Source organism: Astatotilapia calliptera, chromosome 4 (genome assembly GCF_964374335.1).
Source record: "Astatotilapia calliptera chromosome 4, fAstCal68.1, whole genome shotgun sequence".
Taxonomy (NCBI): Eukaryota; Metazoa; Chordata; class Actinopteri; order Cichliformes; family Cichlidae; genus Astatotilapia; species Astatotilapia calliptera.
The window spans coordinates 1,623,567-1,645,042 of NC_137425.1; the positions used below are offsets into that span (position 1 = coordinate 1,623,567).

General features: G+C 44.7%; 1 protein-coding gene across 2 annotated transcripts; it reads right to left on the reverse strand.

The window, feature by feature from the left end:
* Positions 1-347: 347 nt before the first annotated feature.
* On the reverse strand, positions 348-12,503 carry sh2b1 (SH2B adaptor protein 1). Of its 2 annotated transcripts, XM_080300053.1 has the most exons (11): positions 12,441-12,503; positions 12,287-12,362; positions 7,784-9,793; positions 7,171-7,272; positions 6,644-6,735; positions 6,470-6,552; positions 6,188-6,343; positions 5,638-5,849; positions 5,324-5,498; positions 4,234-4,324; positions 348-3,550 (listed from the first exon to the last, which is right to left on the reverse strand). In XM_080300053.1, exons 3-11 carry the CDS (start codon positions 9,464-9,466, stop codon positions 3,529-3,531), a joined length of 2,616 nt encoding a protein of 871 aa, XP_080156179.1. In that variant the 5' UTR covers positions 9,467-9,793; positions 12,287-12,362; positions 12,441-12,503; the 3' UTR covers positions 348-3,528. The 2 variants fall into 2 exon arrangements, with proteins under 2 accessions (XP_080156179.1, XP_026019686.1); XM_026163901.2 differs by having other exon boundaries at positions 12,287-12,474.
* Between the last annotated feature and the right edge of the window lie 8,973 nt (positions 12,504-21,476).

The window sequence follows — 21,476 nt, forward strand, 5'->3', positions numbered from 1 at the left end:
TCTCGAGGACTGGGATTGGGCACCCCTGATCTAATGGTTGCACAATGCACAATAAGTGTAGCGCCCCCTGGTGTCAGGCACTGCAACTACATTCTACAATTAAATGTAATAAAAAACAAGTGAGATTAAATCAGTAAAACACTGATTTACATGATTAAATATACTGCTGGGATTTTGATCATCTGGTCTTAAATCTGCTGTGGAGCAACTTAAGAAAATTTCAGACCAATTATTTTTGTCAGCTTTTTAAAGTTGGATGAACCCGACTCATATTTGATCAACGTCTAATAAAACCACAATAACAACCCAGGAAAGGTTTTTTTAAAAAAAGACCACAGACACAGCAGTACGTTTCACTATATTTATATTATATCATTAAATTCAATGTAGTACCTGAAACTAACCACACAGGCCAGACAGACGCTGCCGTCCGGCTTCAAACACACGGTCCCAGCAAAGAGAGAAAGAGACAGAGAAAGGCACAAAGAGTTCTGAAACTGAGAAAAGGACAGAACATGATGGCGATGATGATCAGACGAGTACATGAGCAAAGGAAAGCAGAGCGAGACTGGGTGGGCTATGACATGAGTAAATGAACTGAGCGACAGATGCAGGCAGAGGTGATGAGACGACACAGAAAGGCACAAGGAGAAAAAGTATTTCATCGACATTTGCTGCTATAATTTTAATGATGCAGGACGAGGCAGAGGAGGAGGGGGGGGGGGGGGGAACAGACTGAAAAGGGCGAGGGATCCCGCCACCTGCACAACGAGTCCTATATCGTCATCATTCCTTCTTTTTATCCCCAAACGTAAAAAGGCACAAACATCTGAACTGAATCACAAGATGAGTCGGAACAAGTGTAACATGAAGCGTACGAAACAAAGACAAATGTAATACTATCACTCTGACCCTCAGAGTTTTATTATTTCCATCTTATTGGTGCTGAACCATCAGCTCTGAGATCAGATGCTTTTTGAGCGTCGGAGAGAAAAAGCGAGAGAAAGAGAGAGAGACATTTACACCGAGTGATGCTGCTGAGTGACTGAGGTAAATGTTTCCTGCCTGATCCAGACCCGACCCGCCTCCTCTCAGGCGGCGCCAAACCAAACTCTTTAAAAGAAAATAAACTTTACTGCTCAGGACGTACGTCCCAAAGGTGCGACTGATCGCGCAGCACGATGGGGGGGTGCACATGATGTCACTGCACGTCGTTATTTACGAAAGTTAAAACATTCTAGGAGGCCTGAATGGTCACTAGTGAGAAAAAATAAAAATTAAAAAAAATTAAATATCACTCTAAATCAGGGGTGTCAAACATAAGGCCTGGGGGCCAGGATTGGCCCAGCAGAGTCATATCTGGCCCACTGGATGCTTTTGGAGAAGGTGGAGGGTGGTGTAGATTTTAGTTTTACAGCTTCTCCTGCTGATAATGACCGCGGCCAATCACGTCGCACCAAACTACGTGAAACTGAAATGAGAACAGCTGCGCGTCTTCAGTAACTGCTACAGAAACGACGACATCAGCGTCGTCACGTGCACGCCAACATCAGTGTAACATGTAGAAAAACAGACACGCTGCTGAATGTGCGCTTTTCCTTACATTAACATGTCAGGGGTTTTTAAACATGGTTACACTTTCTTACACAGCGTCTCACTGACCCCGCCCACTTAGAGTCACAGCGGGCTCCACGTGGGCCGCGGTGGACGAGGAGTTTGAGCTGCACAGGCCTGGGACACGTTTAAGAATTTAAAACAGCCGTGACGGACGCTGCAGGGAAACGTTACGATTTTTATTCGTCACCTCATGAATGCATCACAATATAAAGTGCGGTGAGGCGACTGTTGTGATTTGGTGCTATATAAATAAAATTTTATTAAATTTTGTAAATGTGCCAATTTATGGCTTTATTAAAATTTTATTAAAATTCTCAAAAACTGCATTTAAATTTGAAAAACAAAAATCTGAGGAGCCGCACCAAACGCCACTGATGACATCTGATGTTTTAATGCTGACGAACTCAGACTCCACTTAAAAATGTCCGTTTAAGACCGAGCAACGTTTTGTTAAAGACGTACGAGTCAAGAAAGTCTGACTTTAAGCTAAATTAAAACAAAGCTCACGAGTCCACTAAGAATGATGCCGACACCACAGGCCAAACTAAACTTACACGTGACATTTTAAAGGAAGTGACAAGCAGCTCACCGAACATTGCCCCCGCCCCCCCGTGATGAAGGTGATGATTGGCAGACTCAGTCCAACAGCAGCGAGTATCGTTACAGTCTCACACTGGCAATAACGACGTTTAATATAATAAAAAGTTAACGCACCGATTTGTGTCCAAAAGTGAAAATAAAACGAACCCAAAACATGCTCAGACTTCAAGAACTAATGAAAGTAAGTCTGATGAAGGCGTCAGCCTGCGGCGCCTCACATTCAGTCAGTGTTTTTCCTTGGATCCGATCACCACCGACCAACAAACATCCCGGTGCAGACGTCACCATCGTGTTGCTTTAAAGGCGTTTCTAGAATAAATAATAGCAGCAGCTGAACGTACCGTCAGCTCAGTGAGAGCGCCACAGTGAAACGACAACGTGCACCTCGGCGTCCTGACGACGCTAAAAACAGACTGTTTGGGACGAAGGTTCGGAAAAACGTGATTCCACCATTTAAACTAAGACCTGTGAAAGTGAAGCAGTGAACGTAAATAGTGGCTTTAGTGTTAACATCATCTGTAGTATTAATACGAGCAGTCACATGTGTGGGCGGAGTTTAAATGTTAGTGTGGGGTTCATAAACTGCTACCTGGCCGAGCGCGGCTTCAGAAACTACATTTTTAGTCAACATTTCCGTCGCTTTCGGTTTGCTGCGGCGCCGCGATGTTTCGGGTCTGGCTGCCAAAGCAGGAATATCTGTAGCATGTTTGGCCTCTGGCTAGCGTGTGCCGTCCTGACAGGACCGCTGTGAGGTATCGTCGGGTCTGCCGGCGTCAGGGCTGAGCCTGCTGCGAGGCGTACCGGCAAAACAAAACAAAGCTTATCTGGCTATAAAGAAATGTACCGCTCGTTAGTGTCGTAAAGCTGCACTCACCCGCCTCTACGTCTCTCTCTCTCACATAGTGTTAGTACTTTTACTCCTCCCCCTCCTCCTCGCTAACAAAATTAAAATACTGGTTATGAATGGCTATGATGTACGCCGCCTCATCCAATCCAACTTTCACGCACACTCAAACACACATACGCCTCCTCCTCCATCAGAAGAAGGAGTACTGGTTATCGATGGCTCGGGGCACCCTCGCTCCCTCCCTCTCTTCTCCGTCTGCAGCTTCTAGTTGGCGGAGAGGCGTGTCCCTGTCCCTCTCCTCCCAGTCCTCCACGCCGCCTCCACTTCCTCCACTTCCTCCTGTGGTTGTGACTGTCACTGCCGACACCGCTGCTGCTGCTCCAACCTCCATTTCATTTCCTCTCTCCTGGGGCGGAGTCGGGGGCGGGGGGCGGCCTGGCGGCAGGGGAGGAGGCTGAGGAGGGCTACGGGGTCTGCTGGTCAAGTCTGCAAGGACAGAGGAGAGGAGGAGAAAAGGAAGAAAAGGGGAAGGGGGTAAGAGAGGGAGAAGAGTGTAAATAAAGGCAGAAGAGGAGGAGGGGGGAGGAAGAGGAGGAAATGAGGCCGAAAGTGAAACAGTCGGAGGAGAGGAAGATGAGAGGTGGGAGACAAAGAGAGACGACAGTGAGTGGCTGGTTAGGTGGGAGGAGTCAGCGGTCGTCAAGTCCATGGGAGTCATGGAGGCAGTCCAATTCAAGGTAACACACACACACACACACACACACACACACACACACACAGTTGTGGGTCTGAAACTAAAGTTGAACATAACCAGGATAACCTTATCTGCTTCAGCCACGCTGACGTCATTACTCCTGCTAACAGGTCACATGACTGCTCATCCACTCAGTCAGGCCGGGCTTTATAAATGTTGTTCGCTCTGAAACTCACCTGTTTTCTTCTAAACTCAGATTTTTCCCGCAAAATATTCAAAGTTTTCTTTTAAATTTTGGGCAGTTATCCTAAAAATCCCCTCCCCTCCCCCAGTACAGCTGCCATTTATTCAGGCCACTGAACTCTCCTGATTGGCTGTGGAGTGTCACATGACCAGAGCCAAACTAAAACCCAAACACATCATTTGTTCATTCACTTCCTCGCTCTCTCTCTCAGCCGAGTCCGGTCTCACTTACACACAGTCAGAGATGGGGGTTGATGGAGAGTCAGGATGGCGCGTGGTGATGACATCACAGGCTGTAGGCCGACTGCCCGCCCTGTCCCGGCCTGCAAGGGGCGAGCCAACGGATACAAGACAACAACAGAGAGGTCAGAACAGCGATGGGTGCAGTAACACAGGACAGATGGAGCAGGGGTGGAGGTGGGCGGAGTTTCTCCTCACAGGTGTGACGGCACTCCCGTTCGATCAAACCACCCAAACAATGTTTTCAGGCTCTGATTCTGGATCGGACGGTGTTTCCCCGTCACACTCGTGCTGTCGTTAAAGCATTTTTAGCTGAGACTAAAACGCCAGGATCTTATTTTCAGCAGGTGAGACTTCATGCTGCCAGGCCGAGGTCACAGCAGAGGTCACAGCAGAGGTCACAGCCATCAGGACCTTTTAAATTTAGCAATTAAACAACAACTTTTAAAATATGTAATCTGGAGACTTTACTGGCAGGACATCAACATCGGTATAATAAACATCCCAGCAGACATGACGATAAATGATGATTACACATGAACAGAACAGGAAGTAGTCTGCAGGAAGGAGGGAACACATGACGTGTTGGTGGCATTACTAACGTGACGCGGGCAGGTCATGCGGGGTTTGTGTAAAATCCACAGACGAACACGTTAAACAGGTTTGCTTCCAGCTGGGTTACACCTTACAGGTGACCGCCGGGCTCTGCAGGTGTCTGCACACCTGACTGAGCAGTTTCAACCCGATGCAACTTAACACTGTTGCTAAGCGACGGCAAGGCTGACCACAGGAGACACAGCGCCTACTTTTCCAGCAGCTGCACATCTGCAAGTTGCTTTGCAACCCCTTGCCTCCTCAGAGCTCTTTTAAAAAATCACTTTTCATCCAGTTTAATTTTAAATGGAAATTCCAAGAACAGGAACGCCTGAATCCCAACGAATAATGATTTCTGAACATGGTGAGACAGCATCAGTGATGTCATAACAGTTGTTACAGGATCAGAGATTCAAACTCATTCCTTTAAGTCTCGTCTGATTTGTCATTAATTAGTCGCCGGGAACACCTGGTGCTCTCACTCGTACCTGGCTGCCGAATGGCGGTAGCTCCCACGAAGCTGATGAGCGTGACGTCGGAGGCGCCGCCGGACTCCAGAGGGATCGGGTGCACGCGGAAGTGCTCGAGCATGTCGAAGATGGACTGGAACCACAGGTGCTGCACTCTACACTGACCGTCCTCATTCAGCGAGAGGCGGAGGTGCTGCGGGGAAGAAGGCAACGACACGTGTAAAGCGTACGCATCATCACGTCACCCAAACGTGAACCAGTTTGTCAAACAGGACGGCCATGAGATCCTCTTTGTAATCAGACTAATATCTGCCGGGATGCTCTCGTCTCACCTTGGCTTTTCCCTGGAAGTTGAAGGTGAGGACGTATTCTCCGCGCCGCGTCTCGCTTTGACGGACCAGGAAGACGCCGTGGCTCGCCGGGCCTCCAGCCAGCACTAGCTGAGCGGCTTTGAGGCGGGACAGCGTGCCGTGGAACCACTGACACTCGCTGAGCGGGTGCTCCACCGCCTCAACCGGCGTCACGTCAGAGAAGAGGAAAGACCCTGAGTGGAGGAAGGGTTTGTGTAAACCTTTAAAGCTAGTAAGGTCATCACGCTGTGACATCACAGCATCGATATACCGCCATCACATCTCTACACAGAGACAAGAATCTACTCCACATTTAGCAAAGCTGATTCAACTGTTTGTGTAGATATTCTGATGCATGTCTGACATCATTACATGTTGTGCATGTGACCACATTACACACCTACAGCACGCCACCTGAAACAGCAGAGGCTCAAGCTGGATGTGGATCATACATGTGCAGATGCATCAGGATTCTTCAGGCGTCACAGAAATATTTTTGAAAAAACAAAACAAATCTCTGCGTCAGACTCACCTGTGGCGTCTGGTGTCTCGGCAAACGGTGTGCCGAGACTAGCCCCGCCCCCTCCGTGAATCCGGCCATCTGGTTCATCGAGAGGCGCTCGAGGTGGCAGCTCAGGCGGGAGAGGATCCATCAGAGGCGAGGAGCCTCCGATCCCACCATAACACACTGATGTGAAGAAACGAGCGGAGATGGTCAAACGCTTTTATGCAATGTGTGTGTTAGATGTACAAGAACAGAAGCTCTGCCCACATCAGGGGGTCCATGTTCAGTAAACTCACACTCCATGCTCACCTTGTGAAAGGCGGTCACCGATCTCAGGCGTCCCGCTGATGTCCAACGGCCCCCCGCACACACCCTCGACATCTTCCTGTTCACTGTGGGAGGGAGAACGTGGTTATAGCCACACCCACAACCACATATGGAGCTGGTCAGGCAGCATGCCACTGCTGCTTTGTGTTTGCTCACCTGAGACAGATGCCGTTCCTGATGTCACTGAGCCACGCCCTCATCTGAACGGCGTCTCGCGTCTCGATCACGTACTGCGTCGTCCCGTCCAGCTGAGAGCAGAAAGAGAACGCGCTTCATGTTTCAGTGAAACCTTCATGTATGAAAACGCCACCGTTTCGATTCCTAATATCAGTTTAGGCCCCTCCCCCTCATTCCCAACAGATTACTTGCACAGTGGAAACCCCCCACTGTGCACTGATGCTGCTTTGAGTCAATCAATGCTCAGCTTCACCACATTTATGCTCCACAAAAATAAAGACGCCAGATTCTTCCGACCTGCTTTCGCTCGCACGTCTCTGGATTGTCACATTCTTCCTGCTGGTTTAGTTCCTGCGGCTAAAACAATGAAGCGGCCTGTGTTCATGTGGTACGCCTTCAGCTTTCACAGACTACATTCTGCACATTGCATACACGCACTGAGAGGCCGGCACGTGATTGTTTGTGTAGACATAAGAATCAGAGCCGATGGTTGACGGCGTGGTTACCTGCAGCAGGAAGGTGTTCTCCTTGTCGGGGACCTCGAGCGCCGTGGTGCTCCTCACATCCACGATGGCGCAGCAGGGCACAGTCAGCCGAGGCTTCGATGACTGAGACAAAAGGTTTGCCGTTTAGTTATACAGCCACACAATTTAGCAGCAGGTCAAAGGTCGTGTTCAGGCAGCTGGAGAAGTGTGGGTGATGGGGACACTGGCAGTCCTACCACTCCTGACCAGTAACAACCAGGACAGGCTGAGCTACAAGTTATTCTGCTGACCGCTTCATATGCCTGACTAATGAACCAATCGACTGACGGCTCAACACATTTAGCTGTTGTAGGGTTGATGGCAGGAAGTGAAGCTTTGTCACCTTTGTGGACTTTTTAAAGGCTCCTGTGACCCTCAAAGCTTCAGAAGACCAAATAAAAACAGTATTTAGACACTGACACCACTTTTCATACTGATGTTTGAGCTTGTGTGATTTTTAAGCTACTTTTCTGCAATATCGTTTTTAATGATTCTGCTGCAGATGTTCATCGAGTCAGAAAATAAAGATTCGAGTCGTTTCTCTTTGACCTGTTTTGAGCACCAACACAAGTTAAAAGGTTTACTCAGAACTCACTTTGGGTGGGATGAAGAATTCCAGGTAGTACTCCTCTCCACGCTCGCCACCTTCTCTGTCCCGCTCTCGGAGGACCAGCCGACATTTGTGCCAGCGTCCTCCCCTCCAGGGCACGTTCCCCCCGCTGGCGAGAGACTGCACCGGTGGCGGCTGTGCTCCAGGAGACTGCGCTGAGGCAGGATTGTTGTCCGTACTGTGATGCAGCAGACCGAAGGAGAAGCCGGAGAAGCCGTGGCTGCCGCTCCACTCGTCACTGGATGAGCTGACACTCACCCCGCCCTCCCGTACCAGCCGGCCCACCTTCCTCGGAGGACCCATGGCGGCGGCGCTGCTCGGAGGCAGCGTTGCAGAGTGCGAGCTGGAGGCGGTCGAGGTGAGGACGGGAGGAGGGGATCGTGACAATCTGAGCTTCTCCAGACGATGGCTCCACTTCTCCTTCTCGCTTCCTTCGCCGTTGCTCCGCCGCCGATCCCGAGCGGCTTCTGACAACGACAGGGAGGTGGCGCTGCTCGACGACGAAGGGGGCAGTGAGGAGGAGGAGGAATGAGGAAGCGAGAGGGGCATGGACAGAGAAACAGGCATGGAGGAGGTGGGTGTAGGAGGCTGAGTGCCAGAGGTCCTCTTAGAGGTGTCCTGCACGCCCATGGTGTAGCTGTAGCTGGAGGGCAGCTGCGCCTGCGTGGCGTCGCTGGAGGAGCTGCGCCAGTGCAGGATGCCTCGCACGCTGCCCCGCACGCTGCGCCCCACGTTCCGCAGCGAGAAACGCTTCTTCAGCTTGTTTTTGGAGGAGCCAGGCGTGCCGCTCACCTTGGAGCCGGGCGGAGGAGTGACTGAGGAGGGTGGATTCTGAGGAGTGTGGGAGGAGTCTGCGTTGTCCACCTCTGACGAGTCCGCTTCCCGTTCTTCTAGCTCTTCGCCGACGGACGCCGCCCCGAGCCAGCTGTCCTCCTCTTCCTCCACAGGCGCGTCGCCGTTCCCTGGAGCCACCACGCTTCGACTCTCCTCACGCCTCCCGTTGTTCCCTCCTACGGAAGAGCAGCACGATGACGAAGATGATGGAGGCATGACTTGGCTGTGGGCATAAGAATCCTGAAACCTGTCCCCGCCACGGTTCTCCAACACAAGACGTGCCGGCGCTGGCTTCGTGCCCCGCGTCGTGTTAGTTGGAGGGCACAGGGGGACCGCCCCTCCAGTCGTGGACAGCGGCGAGACCGCCTCCTCTTCCAGAGACGTAGCGTCTGACTGGGGAGCCCAGCTCACCATTTCATCCCGTGCAGAGGAACAGCTCGGCGGGAGAGCCCCCTCCAGCTCGCTCTGGAAATGGCGAACGAAGCGGTCGGTGAAGCGGCGGCAGAAGGCAGCGGCAGAGTCTGCGGAGTAGTGCGGGTTCTCTAAGAGAAACGCCCGGAAGTGACGTGCAAAGTCGCCGGCTGCGACGCGGGCGTGGAGCTCACAGAATTCGGTCCAGCTCAAGCAAGGTGAGGGCGATGGCGTGGGCGTGTCCGACAGCGAGGACGGATGGGCCTGGGATGGCGGGCTCATCAGCGGAGGGAGAGGGGGAGGGCGTGAGGACAAGGGCAGCAGGGAAGGAGAGGGCGGGGAAGGAGAGGGGGAGGGAGATGGAGGTAAAGGGGAGGAGTTTGCCGCCCGAGGGCTGGGTGGGGTTAAAAGGGAGCCGTTCATCCTCCTTAAAGGCGTGAGGCGCCGAGGGGCTCAATGATCAGTCAGATTACTTCAGTGTGGGGGGGCACCTGCACCACATCAGTCTACCAATTTACAAACGAGGGTGAAGCTCTGCCCCATCGAGGGAGAAGAACAAACAACAAACCACGATAACGACGGCGTTTAGAAGCGGTCAAACTTCTGCTACATTATTTATGAGACTAAAGACTTCAGCCAGAAAAAACCAAAGAGGCTCCCACACAGGAAACGTGCCGTCTGAGGTTAGACGAGTCACAAGGTCCGCCTCTTCTTCAATGTCTGTCTGTATGACAGGAGCGCCGCCACATCCTAGAGAAGGGAAAAAACGTTAGTGACACGAGCAGAAACAGCGTCGGCACACTGCAACTGTTGAAGCATGACGAACATGCCAGAGATCAACAATGGCCTTTAATGTCTGAAAATCTTTGTGATTCAAATATTTTTTATAGGAAACAGACCCACACATGAAGCGCCGATCAGGTGAACAGTGGCGCCGTTGGGATCAGAACACGTAGAAACGACACGACAATCGGTTTGAGGCGTCGCTGAATCGCGAGCTCAGCTTTCACTTTTTGTAATACCTGCTGTGATTTTCCCAACATCCAGATTAATAAAAATATAAAACTGATCTGATCATTTTGAAAGAGCGATTTCTTTTAGTTAATTTTTTTAAATAACTGTCACAGATGCAAATTTAACATTAGGGTGACGTTGAGACAGGAAGTGGTTCAGTCATGCTTCGTTTTTGCTCACAAACGTCGCAGGATTCAGCTGCCAGATTTACCACAGCATCATGCCCATCAGTGCTATTCTGCACTCTCATTGGTAATCAAGTGGAAGCTGAGGCAGGGTCAACTCAGGACCCGCCCATGTCGCCAGCGGTTATTTCACTCATCGTGCCTTCATGTTGGACTGGACGCCTCTCGAGATCATGTCTACCTTCTAACGTCGAGTTTTTAATTTTTCCTTCTTCAGACTCGTCATGTAAAACTTTGCGTCATCGTTGAATCCGTGTTGTGGCTCCTTCATATTGCTCAAAGAATTTTAGGGGTTTTGAGTTTGGTTCTTATTTTAGATTCTTGAATATGATTCAGTTTTGTTACATTTTTTATTTAACTTCCATTTGAAGTGATTTTATTATAGGCTGCGTTTAATGTTTTGGCTGCTGTAACAGGAAGTCTTTTGGATGACAGATGTCTCATCGTAAGCACGTGTCATACTTTGAACTAAAAATCTTCAGTTTCTGAAGTTTGAGGGCATTTAAGCATTCGGTATCGACAGGTACAGGTATAAAGTTTTAAGCCACTCATTTCTTTAAATTTCGCTTACTGGGAGCCTCCAGATTTCTGAAGGTCTTTTAAAGTTTTTATTTCACTCATTTCCAGTCCAGTCCTTGTACCTGAGATTTTGTTAAGACTCTGAACTTTGACCTATTAATCACTCAAAGATAAAAAGACTCCTGACTCAAGGGATGAACCAGTGCTGTGTCCACACATCATAGGAAAAAAAGTTCGATCTTTAGGCTCTTTGTCACCAGCTGCCTGTCACAAAAATACATTTGTTCTTATTTCAGTGGCTGAATCTAAAGTACAGAAGATATCACGATTTGAAAGACAAGATGGTGTTTTTGCATCTGGACCTTCAGCTGACCGTCTAACGTTCACTGCAGCCTCATCAGAGGGCTGGCTGTCCAGAATCAGTTCTTAAGGGAAAGCGGGGAGTTAAGGCTGAGCTATGCCACATTACATATAAAACACAGTGGAGGCTCTCATTTGCATTTTAGTCAGTGGTGTTTGAGATCTTTGAAAAGCACCATCAGAGTTTGATCAACTGTGCAAAACCATCGGGGAAAAATGATTTCAGCCTGACAAAGATGCCAAACACGGCCTGAAGAGAGCAATAGTAGAGTATTATCAGTCATGGATCAACATTACTGAAGCAGTCCGGGATCATCCTGACACAGAACAGAACAAAGAGGCAGAAACATCCAAAAGAGCTTTGACTATCCTTCATGAAGCCTGAAGAACGATTCCTGAAGATCCTCACAGAAACTTCTGGCTACGCTGAAGAATAAAGGCGCTCACACCAAACACTTACTTTCAATCTCACTAGAATTACACTCCCAATTTTGGCTTATTAACTACATTTCCATGTATGCTTGGCACACGTTTTAATGCACCATACATTCATTTCCTTTTTTCCTACAATATATAAAGACATAAGATGACGTAAGACTTTTGCACACTCCTGTCCAAAGACCAAACGTTCCAGTTTTTGTATATTAAAGATTGTTTGCTCACAGGGTTCTCGAAAACTGATTTATTGATCATTTGATTCCTAAAAACATCATTAAAACGGTTTTTAGTATCATTTTATTTTGACCGCTGTTACCTTTCACCTTAATGACAAAAAGACACGAACACTTCCCCCAGCACCTGATTATTGATTACAGATTATTGATAACAGAGCGTCTCACAGCAGCGTTAGGTGGCTCGTTAGCATGCTAACATGAACTAGCAGTGTGCTCATTCAGCTTCTTTAAAGACGTGCAACGTTAGCTGGCCACCGTTAGCCCCACAGACTCGACGTGCCCACGCACCTGCCCCTCAGTCGCGCCTGTGTTCAGTCAGCTGTTGCTGGTTTAAGTGGTCAGAGAGAGGACGACCACACACTGAATCATCCCACAGCAGTTGTAGCCAAACATTCCGCGAGCTAAGCTAACCGTTAGCCAGCTAGCTAGCTAGCTATTAATAAACCTAGCTATCAGTGTTTCCTGAGCACAGCGCGCGGCGTCTCGTGTACCTGCAGATCACAGTCCCGTGTCTCCATCCGTGTCTTTGGCTGAAGCTGGCACCATGCGTTTCATCTCTCCTCCTGCCTACATAACCGGACAAACTGCTTGTTATTATTGTTGCTGCTGCTCGTGCTGCTAAATATGAATATTGCTATGCCTTGCCTGGACCCGTTCTTCTCGCAGTGGCCTCAATCTCGCGATCGTTGGCAGGTCGAGGAGTGCAGCCTTTATATGACAGCAAAACAGCTGGACTCAATAATGATGATTATTTTCAACAACAACAACAACAACGTTATTGTAGTATATTAATACGTTAATTGTTCTAAATCGGAATTAGAAAAAATTAAAAAGCGATATTAAAACATTAGAAAATACACGAAATACAAACTCAATATTTTAAGACATCGATAAAACGTTATGGAAAAAAGCCAGTCTATTGAATTTATTTTGTGTATTTCTTTAAATAAAAAACTGCTCTACTAGTAAGAGGAAGATTTGCCATTTACTGTTACTGTAGAAGTGATATTACTATAAGAGTAATATCTATAACTATAATTTCCCCATATTTCTGAAAGACCTGAATCAATTACCCTGTAATTACTGACATATTGCCTCTGAGATTATCCCACAATATGCTTTTGATTTTCTGAATAGTTCCAAATTTAACATGAGAAAAACTGTACCTTTGACTCACCATACAGCCACTAGATTTTCATCAAACAGCTGATTAAAAAAAAAACGTATAAATAAACGTAAAAAGAAAAAATAAATCAACGTCTTGATGCATGCTCAATCATTCAGGTAAGGAAATCCCAAAAGGTTGATTCTGTTTATCTGCACGCAGCGTCACTGAAAACATTACATTACATCTTTTTCCTGCTGTTTTTAATCAAGTCTTATGAACACTAAGCGATAACTAGTCAATAATTTAAAGGAAAGCAGCAAATCTTCACATCTAAGACCTGAGAATAATTTGTTTCAGGCATCTTTTACAGTTTTTTCTGATTGCTTAAGCACATTTTTTGTAACTATTGGCTAATTTTGCAAAACTCTTCACACAAATAAGAAAACCTGTCACCCAATCATCAAAACATTGTAGTTCTCTTGCAAAAGCAAACACAGCTAGATTAACTCTACACACCTTCGTAAAAATGGTGTTTCCGTATCAAACAGTACACACAAGCCATCATCTACTAAGCACACAATGCGCCAACTGCACACTGATGGTATGAATACAAAACACATCTGGCTTTTGCTTTCTCTGTGCACAAGGTAGGCTATGTCAGTTTGAGCTCATACTTCTGTCATAGATCCATAAGCATAGAGGGATCCAAACTTCAAGTACTGCTGTTTATTCAAACACATCAAAACAAACACAAGTGTTTATTTCCAAGTATAGGATTATTTGCAATCGCCATAATGACTCTATGGGTTACTTGGTCTGCAGTGAACATGCTTCCTCTGCCCCAGCATCTGGTCATCTAGCAATTCTGTAAAGTAACAATTTCAGTATTTTTACATCTACACTCAAAAAAATGAAACGTTGACTTTAATTAAAATTATTTTGTCAACAGGTTCCACGAAATTGAATTATGTTAGTTTAAAGCAAAAATCTTTAGTTCATCTAATTTAAAAAAACTACTTAAGATTAACAAGACATATTTAAAACTAACTAAATCAAGTTATGTTGTATGAACATAGATGATATATTTTCAGGTTAGATAGTTTAGTTACTTCAACACATTTCTTATTTGTGGCAGTAAAATGTTAAATTTAAGTTAGATTAATTCAAATATTATATTTTCAGCCACCTTGTGCTTTATTAATTAGTTTTACATAAATCTATTTTGTCAACAGGTTCCACACAAATGAATTAAGTACATCCAACTTATTTTTTTAAATTTATTTTATTGCCAACACATTCAGTGAGCATTTGTGTAAACCCAGTCCAAAATAAAACACAACAGCTCATTAGGGTTAGTAATTAACAGTATGTAGACAGATGCAACATCAAGACTTTAAATTAAATGTCTGTATCTACCAGAAATAGAAGAGAAAAAAAAAACGCATTGAAGATCACATAACACATTGATAAGATGACACTTGAGTTATGCACATGTGATGCTAGTAAGGTCTGTGAGTGTTTTTTTCTTTTAGTGTCTAAAATGGATAGCAAAGTTGCTATTTGCAATGATTGCTTAGGGTCAGTCCAGTAACACAATGCCAATGAAGTGCTTTCCTTTAACAATGCAAAGTGAAGTGTCCACCTCAACAGCCACAATTAAAATAAAAAAAAAAAAAAAAAATGTAACAACAACAACAACAACAACAACAACAATAATAATAATAATAATAATAATAAATAGTCCACTGATATTAGCAATCAAAGAAAATTACATCACCATCCCAAATAAAACTTTAACAAAACATGCCAACATTATGGTCTAACAATAAAACAGCTTGTCAGCGTTCAGTTTTTTTGCAACAGCACAGCAGTAACCATTTAACACTCGCCACTGTCAACATTTATTTTACCAGTGTTTGGGCAAAAACTTCAGATGTAAACATTTTAACATGGAAACAATTGTTCGTCTTTAAAAGTCCACAAAATATACATTCATCCTGCATTCCCAACTTGGATGATCTGATATCCTCGTGTTGGTGTTGTTCCCAGACCATCATGAAAATGTTGTTCCAGGTTCAACATTGCAAGTGACCAATCACATTGTTGTGACGTTATTCTATTCCAAGCCATTCGTGCATTTATGAAATTCCAATGTTGCAAGGACAATATCAATTCTGCTTACTGTTTATTAAAGGGTTACGGTTAGGGTTAGGGTCAGTTGATCGGCGGACAGAGGCGGTTTCACGCAGCTTAAGTACAGTTTTTTGTTTTACGCCGGTTTTTCCCGAAGTCGCAAAAGTATGACGTCACAACATTCTGATTGGTCACTTGCAATGTTGATCCTGGAACAACATTTAGTATGATGATCTGGGAACAACACCAACACGAGGATATCAGATCAACCTCCTAACTTACCCTTTGTTAAGAGAATTTTTATTTTAGTTAAATCATTAAAGTATAATCAAGTAGAAACAAGTATGCCTTATAATCAAGTGTTTATATATTTTCACACGGTAAAGCTTACTGTTGAAAAGAACACAATGTATTCCTTGCTTAAGTGTGTGGGATGTTTGACAAAGACAGGATATATACATGCATTCTTTACTTCAGTGTCTGCGATGTCAGATAAGCATGAATACTGCTGTGTCGTTGTTTTTCAGTTTGTGTGCAGAAGTTAGATAGCTAAGACAATGCCTGAGCTCTCCCCTCTTCAGTTGAAAGAGGAAGTACTATGTAACCCATTTTGCCTTATAAATAAAGCGAGTAAACGGTGCTCGGTGTGTTAGTCTGCTCAGAGACTCTCACCCGTGCGCACGTCTTTGAAACTCTGAGTCGGTCTGCCAGTGTCTCATTTCTCTCTTACTGTGCTTTTACAAATGTCAACCCCTTGACATTTAATTGGTCCTCCGAGCCGGAGAACTGACTGTTATTTTTAACGTCTAGTTTTCCATAGACGGTCTCCATCGGATCCTGACGTCGTGACGCCTGCGCTGGAAGAAATCTGATCAGTAAAACGAAAAACCCGGACACGTGAATTCGATCTCCGGTCAGCGTTCGGCCTTCACGGCTCCAGGACCCGATGAGCACCGGATCTTAAAACGCAGCGCCACAGTAGAGGTGAATATGACACGCATTCCACCAAGCGCTAAAATACGTTGATATTGAGATTTTCCTTTAAGTAGTGTGTAAACCTAGGTACGCCGACAGATCTCAGTGTCCATGCGGGACTAGGAAGACGACAGGCAAGAGCGAAATTCTAGAAAAATCGCTATTAAAAGTTCCGGTCGCTCTGGGAGTGGCTGTAACGGAACAGGTTTCCGGTCACTCAAGAAGAGTGGCTGAAGGTGAAGGTGTTACACAAATAAATAGGCCTACGGAAAATCTCAATAAAAATCATAGAAACGCGCTTTGTTTGTGAGGAGTGAGTTGTTTTTACGACCCAATACGCGGTCAAACCACTTCTCAAACTGTTTTCCTGTGTACACTCACGTATTGGTAAAGGTGGAAAAAAGGGTTGTGCTTCATCACGTAAAATTGATAACCGCTCTCTCAATTAGTGGGAGAGTAGAAGGCTGTTATCGAAAACCCATTTTCACTTTTTCATGCCAAAGAAGGTGTCACAGTTCTGACGTAATTAGTTCAAAATGGGTAACTCTAAAACTAAAGTAAAATTAACAGCAGACGAAGAGTGGTTAGAAAAAACTGTTCAAATGCAGGAATAGTCAGTGCAAAAAGGTGGAGAAATCCACATAAAATATATTGTCCAGCTTGGCAAGGCAAATGCACCCCTGATTCAATAAATGCTTTAAAAACCGCTTTGCAAAAAGAGTTATATGTGGAAAAAAGTCAAAAGCCAAACCAGCAGTTGTAATATATGTGAAAGGTGTGCCGTTAAAAATGTTTTGAGACACAGGAGCTTGTAGAACTGTCTTAACTGTAGAAGTCCCAAATGTAACATTCTCAAAAAACACTATAATTGTGAAATCAGCCTCAGGACATGTGACAAAACAGCATCTAACCGATCCCCTTTTTATGTCACATAGAGATAGTGGCCGTGGCTGCAAAAATCAGTGCATTTATGACCCATCATGCCCAGATTGTATGAAATAAATAAAAGGAAATCATTCATATGAAGACCTTTTCTATAAAAAAGAGAGATGCATAAGGTAGATTAAGGCTGTGTCATTGTTCAGCCAAGGAAAGTGTGTGAAAAGATAAATGTTTCCATCCTGGACCGTGAGTGAGACTGCAGCTCACTCACGGTCCCTGATGGATACAAAATAAAATATAATAATCTGAAGGTTGGATCTGAGATGAGGCAAACAGAAGACCAGTCTAAAAGTAGGCACAAACCTGTTAAGAGAAAAAAGCAAATCTTGTACAGATTGGATGAACTATAAATTATCTGTTTGCCGAGTAAGATGATCCTAACTATTAAATTGGCTCAGTAATAATATAGTGATATACACTAATAAAATATTGTAATACACTATTGTTATTATATAGAGAGAAAAAGATGATAATAATTAATAAAAATATAATATTAATATTGACAAGAAGTATCTTAGCCAGTATGATGTGAGATGGACAATTGTTATGAAGAAGTCTGCATCAAGCTTAAAGGTTTGCTCAAACTCAGTATAATGACATATGAGATGAAGAAAATAAAAGCAATATCTAAACCAATTAGGTGCATAGAGGCACTTAACCTGCTTGAAAACCTGTCATTTATCCTAGATAAATATTACTGAGATACAGAGCACATCTATAATAACAACTAATAAGCCAAACCCTGTAGATAATAACTAAACCTACAGGATTATGAAGCTGAATTAAATGTGTGGACACCGCTAAGTTGATAAGCATGTTACACATTTTCTTTTATTTTTATTGGTTCTTTTTTTTAGAGCAGAGGCTGCATGCTGTTAAAAGCGAACACATACAGCTGTCTGTGAGCTCAGTTTCCCCTCACACTTCTGCTTTGTTTCTGGCAGCATTTTTCTTTGTCTCTTTGTATCCTGACTCATGTACGTTTTTGTTTTGTTTGATTATTTTGTTAGTTTGGAAACAAATTTGTGCCAATACTTGTGGATTATGGTGACACATAGTGATTAGACATATGATTTACAAATGCCCAGTTTTAGAACTGTGAGCTATGAACAATGCAAAGTTTAGGAAATAATATATATACAAAACAAAAAACTTCAAAGTTTGAAATATGTAAGATGTGTGAATTCTTTGAAAAACTAGAAGGTATCTAAAATTGCCTCAAGTGAAAATGAAATTCTCTAATGACACTCTGATAGTTAGGTCAGCATAAGGGCCAGAAGGCCTGTGAAACCACAATATCCTTTGAGTGCAGAAGCAAAGGAAAGAATTAGGCCAGTAATTGCAGACATGCAGAAAGCAGGTATTCTCGTGAAAACTAATAAAGCCACGTGTAATACACCACTAGCAGTAAAAAAGACAAAGTACAATGGACTCCAGAAGCAGAAAAAGCTTTCGTTGATTTGAAAATAGCACTGCAGACATGTACCGTCTTAGCATTACCAGACTATGGAAAACCTTTCGTTCTCCATGTTGATGGTGCAGGAGGGTATATGAAAGCAGTCTTAACTCAAGCTTTTGGAGAAGAACAACGTCCATTAGCTTTCTACTCATGCAAACTTGACTCTGTAGCTGCTGGATTACCTACCTGTGTTCAGGCATGCGCAGCAGCAGCAGAGGCAGTTAAAAAATGTGCAGACATTGTTCTAGGACATAAATTGATCATCAAAGTCCCACATGCAGTGACCTCTATTTTGCTCCAAGCGAACCTCTCTTTCCTCACGCATGCAAGACAACTTTCTTATGTGGGGATTCTACTTACACAATCACACATAAAAATAGAGAAGTGTGGCCAGCTAAACCCAAGTACACTTTTGCCGACTTCTCTGGACGGAGAACAACACTGTTGCATTCAAAAATTAGAGGAAGATACAAAACCTCGCACTGATATATACAGCTCCCCCCAGAGCAGTTTCAGTAATGTTTTTGTGGACGGCTCAGCGTCAAAAGACATTCACGGTAGAAATTGTGTGGGTTATGCGGTCACAACTGTTGATAAAGTGATAGAAGCAAAAGCTCTCAGCTCCTCAAACTCTGCTCAAAGCGCAGAACTAACCGCAGTCATCAGAGCATGTACTTTGTATAAGGGTCAAAGTGTTAATGTTTACACAGACAGTCAATATGTCTATTCAGCAGTTCATCATTTCGCTAAAATATGGCATAACAGAGGAATGACAACTTCCTCAGGCAACACAGTTCAACATGCAAACCTTCTAAAAAAGCTATTAGAAGTAATAACGTTGCCAAAAGAATTAGCACTATGCAAATGTGCAGCTCATCAAAAGGATGACACAGAAATTACGAGAGGAAATAACTTTGCTGACAAAGCAGCAAAAGCAGCTGCAGAAAAACAAATTGATGTTTTAACAACAGAAACCATAGATCTAATACCTTTAGAAATACTAGCAGATGCACAGAAAACAGCATCGCTGAGTGAACAAAAATCTTGGGTGAAAGATGGAGCAGAATTAAAAGACAACCTCATGATGTGTAATGGCAAACCAGTGCTTCCAAAATCTTTGCATAGAACTGCTGCTTTAGTGACACATGGGAAAACTCATGTGTCAACAGGAGGGATGACTAATATTCTTAATAAACAATTCTATACAAAAAATTTTGAAAGTTCAGCACAAGAGTTTATCAGAACATGTATAATTTGCCAAAGACACAACGCACAGGGAAATCTACGTCCAAAGCGAGGGCATTTCCCTATACCACCGCATCCATTTCACACTGTCCACATGGATTTCATAGAATTAAATGAATCACAATCCTCCAAATATGCACTTGTGATAATTGATGTATTTTCCAAGTGGCCAGAAATATACCCAGTGAAAAAAGCAGATGCAATATCAGTAGCAAAATGTCTATGTAATCATTTTATTCCAACGTACGGTATTCCATCTCTGATAAGATCAGACAATGGCACACATTTTGTAAATGAAGTAATAAGTAAAGTTTCTGAAGCTTTAGGCTTCAGCATAAAACATCACTGTTCTTATCATCCACAAAGTGCAGGATTAGTCGAGAGAACTAACGGCACAATTAAACAAAGGTTGAGGAAATGTATGGAAGAGACTAAAAAACCTTGGCCTGAATGTCTAAGCTTGGTTAAATTATGGATGAGAATAACTCAAGGAACAGGTGGTCTAACGCCATTTGAAATCGTACATGGCAGACATTTTCCACTCCCCATAATGAGTGAGCCAATTAATAAATCTATTGCAGAAACAACAATGGCAGAATGGATGACAAAACTATTTGAGAATAAAGAAGTGAGATTAAGCAATCAACTGCCGAGTGACTTTTCTTCAGTTTCTTGCAGGTTGAACCCCGGTGATTGGATTCTGATTAAAGTCCTCCAGCGGAAAAACTGGAGTGCTCCAAAGTGGGAAGGTCCCTTCCAGGTGCTACTTACCACACCCACAGCGTGTAAGATAGCCGAACGAGTTTCGTGGATTCATCAATCCCACGTGAAGAAAGTGTTTGCACCACAATAAGACGCCGGTTCCCCTGACTCTTACGTGAACCCCTGCTGGAGGACAGGGCTGAACGGGTTTCCCGCCCTGTGCTTCCTCGGCAGTGCTACTCACGTGGGAGCTCGGGTGTGCCTGGTCGCCCTGAAGATCAGACTGACCTATCCCACCGAAGAGCAGAACCAATAATAACACCAGGGACGCCTGAATAAAATCTCAACAAGATGACTGAGGAAAACAACCTGATAAATCCAGAAGAAGAACCAGCTTCAGAATCAATGCTAGCACCAGTTCCAGCCCCAAAGCTGTTGTGCTTGGGCGCTTGTGACATCAAACGAAAACTACTCATGTGCTACATATTCTGTCTAATGGCTATCCTCCTGATGACGACACTCTTTTGGTTGATGCCCAGTGGAACCCACAAGACAGTACCAATTATTCTCCGACCTAAGAGGTGGACCCACGACAACTCGCACCTGAAGGAGATAGACAAAGAACACAACCACCCGTGGCTGAACAATGCATGGTACCGGAGCAACCGGACAAACAGGTACGCCCCAGGGTCTGAAGAAATTAGGACAAAACCGAAACTGCTCCATGATCCTGGCGGCACCAGATTGGGATGGCATCGGCTCATCAACAGGTACATACTGGGTACAGGGCGCAGCTTGGGCGTGTGGCCTGAAAGTCTATTTCATGCTGCCACCAAACAGCACCGGACTCTGTGCCCCTGTTCTGGTATCTGACCACACCTTTAAGATGTCAGTGAACAGCAACACCAGAGCTAAACGTAACACAGGCCTCAAGCCCCATGATCCATATCTTGGTTCTGATGTACCAGATGACTTCAAACTCTGGACCAAGAGCCAGAAGGTAATACACGCTTTGTTTCCATGGATAGGAGTAGGGAAACACGCACTACAGATAGAAACCCTGGACTATCGTTTTGGATTATTTTTAAATGCTTCAACCCGCATTAATCAAGGACAG

What these genes read in the sequence shown, in the direction of transcription:
- sh2b1 (XM_080300053.1), bottom strand. Translation starts at nt 9,466, where the DNA reads ATGAACGGCTCCCTTTTAACCCCACCCAGCCCTCGGGCGGCAAACTCC. An exon ending in CGGTGACCGCCTTTCACAAG is followed by an intron (nt 6,344 to 6,469) that starts GTGAGCATGGAG and finishes TCTTCACATCAG; the next exon opens with TGTGTTATGGTGGGATCGGA. An exon ending in ACTTCCAGGGAAAAGCCAAG is followed by an intron (nt 5,499 to 5,637) that starts GTGAGACGAGAG and finishes TCTTCCCCGCAG; the next exon opens with CACCTCCGCCTCTCGCTGAA.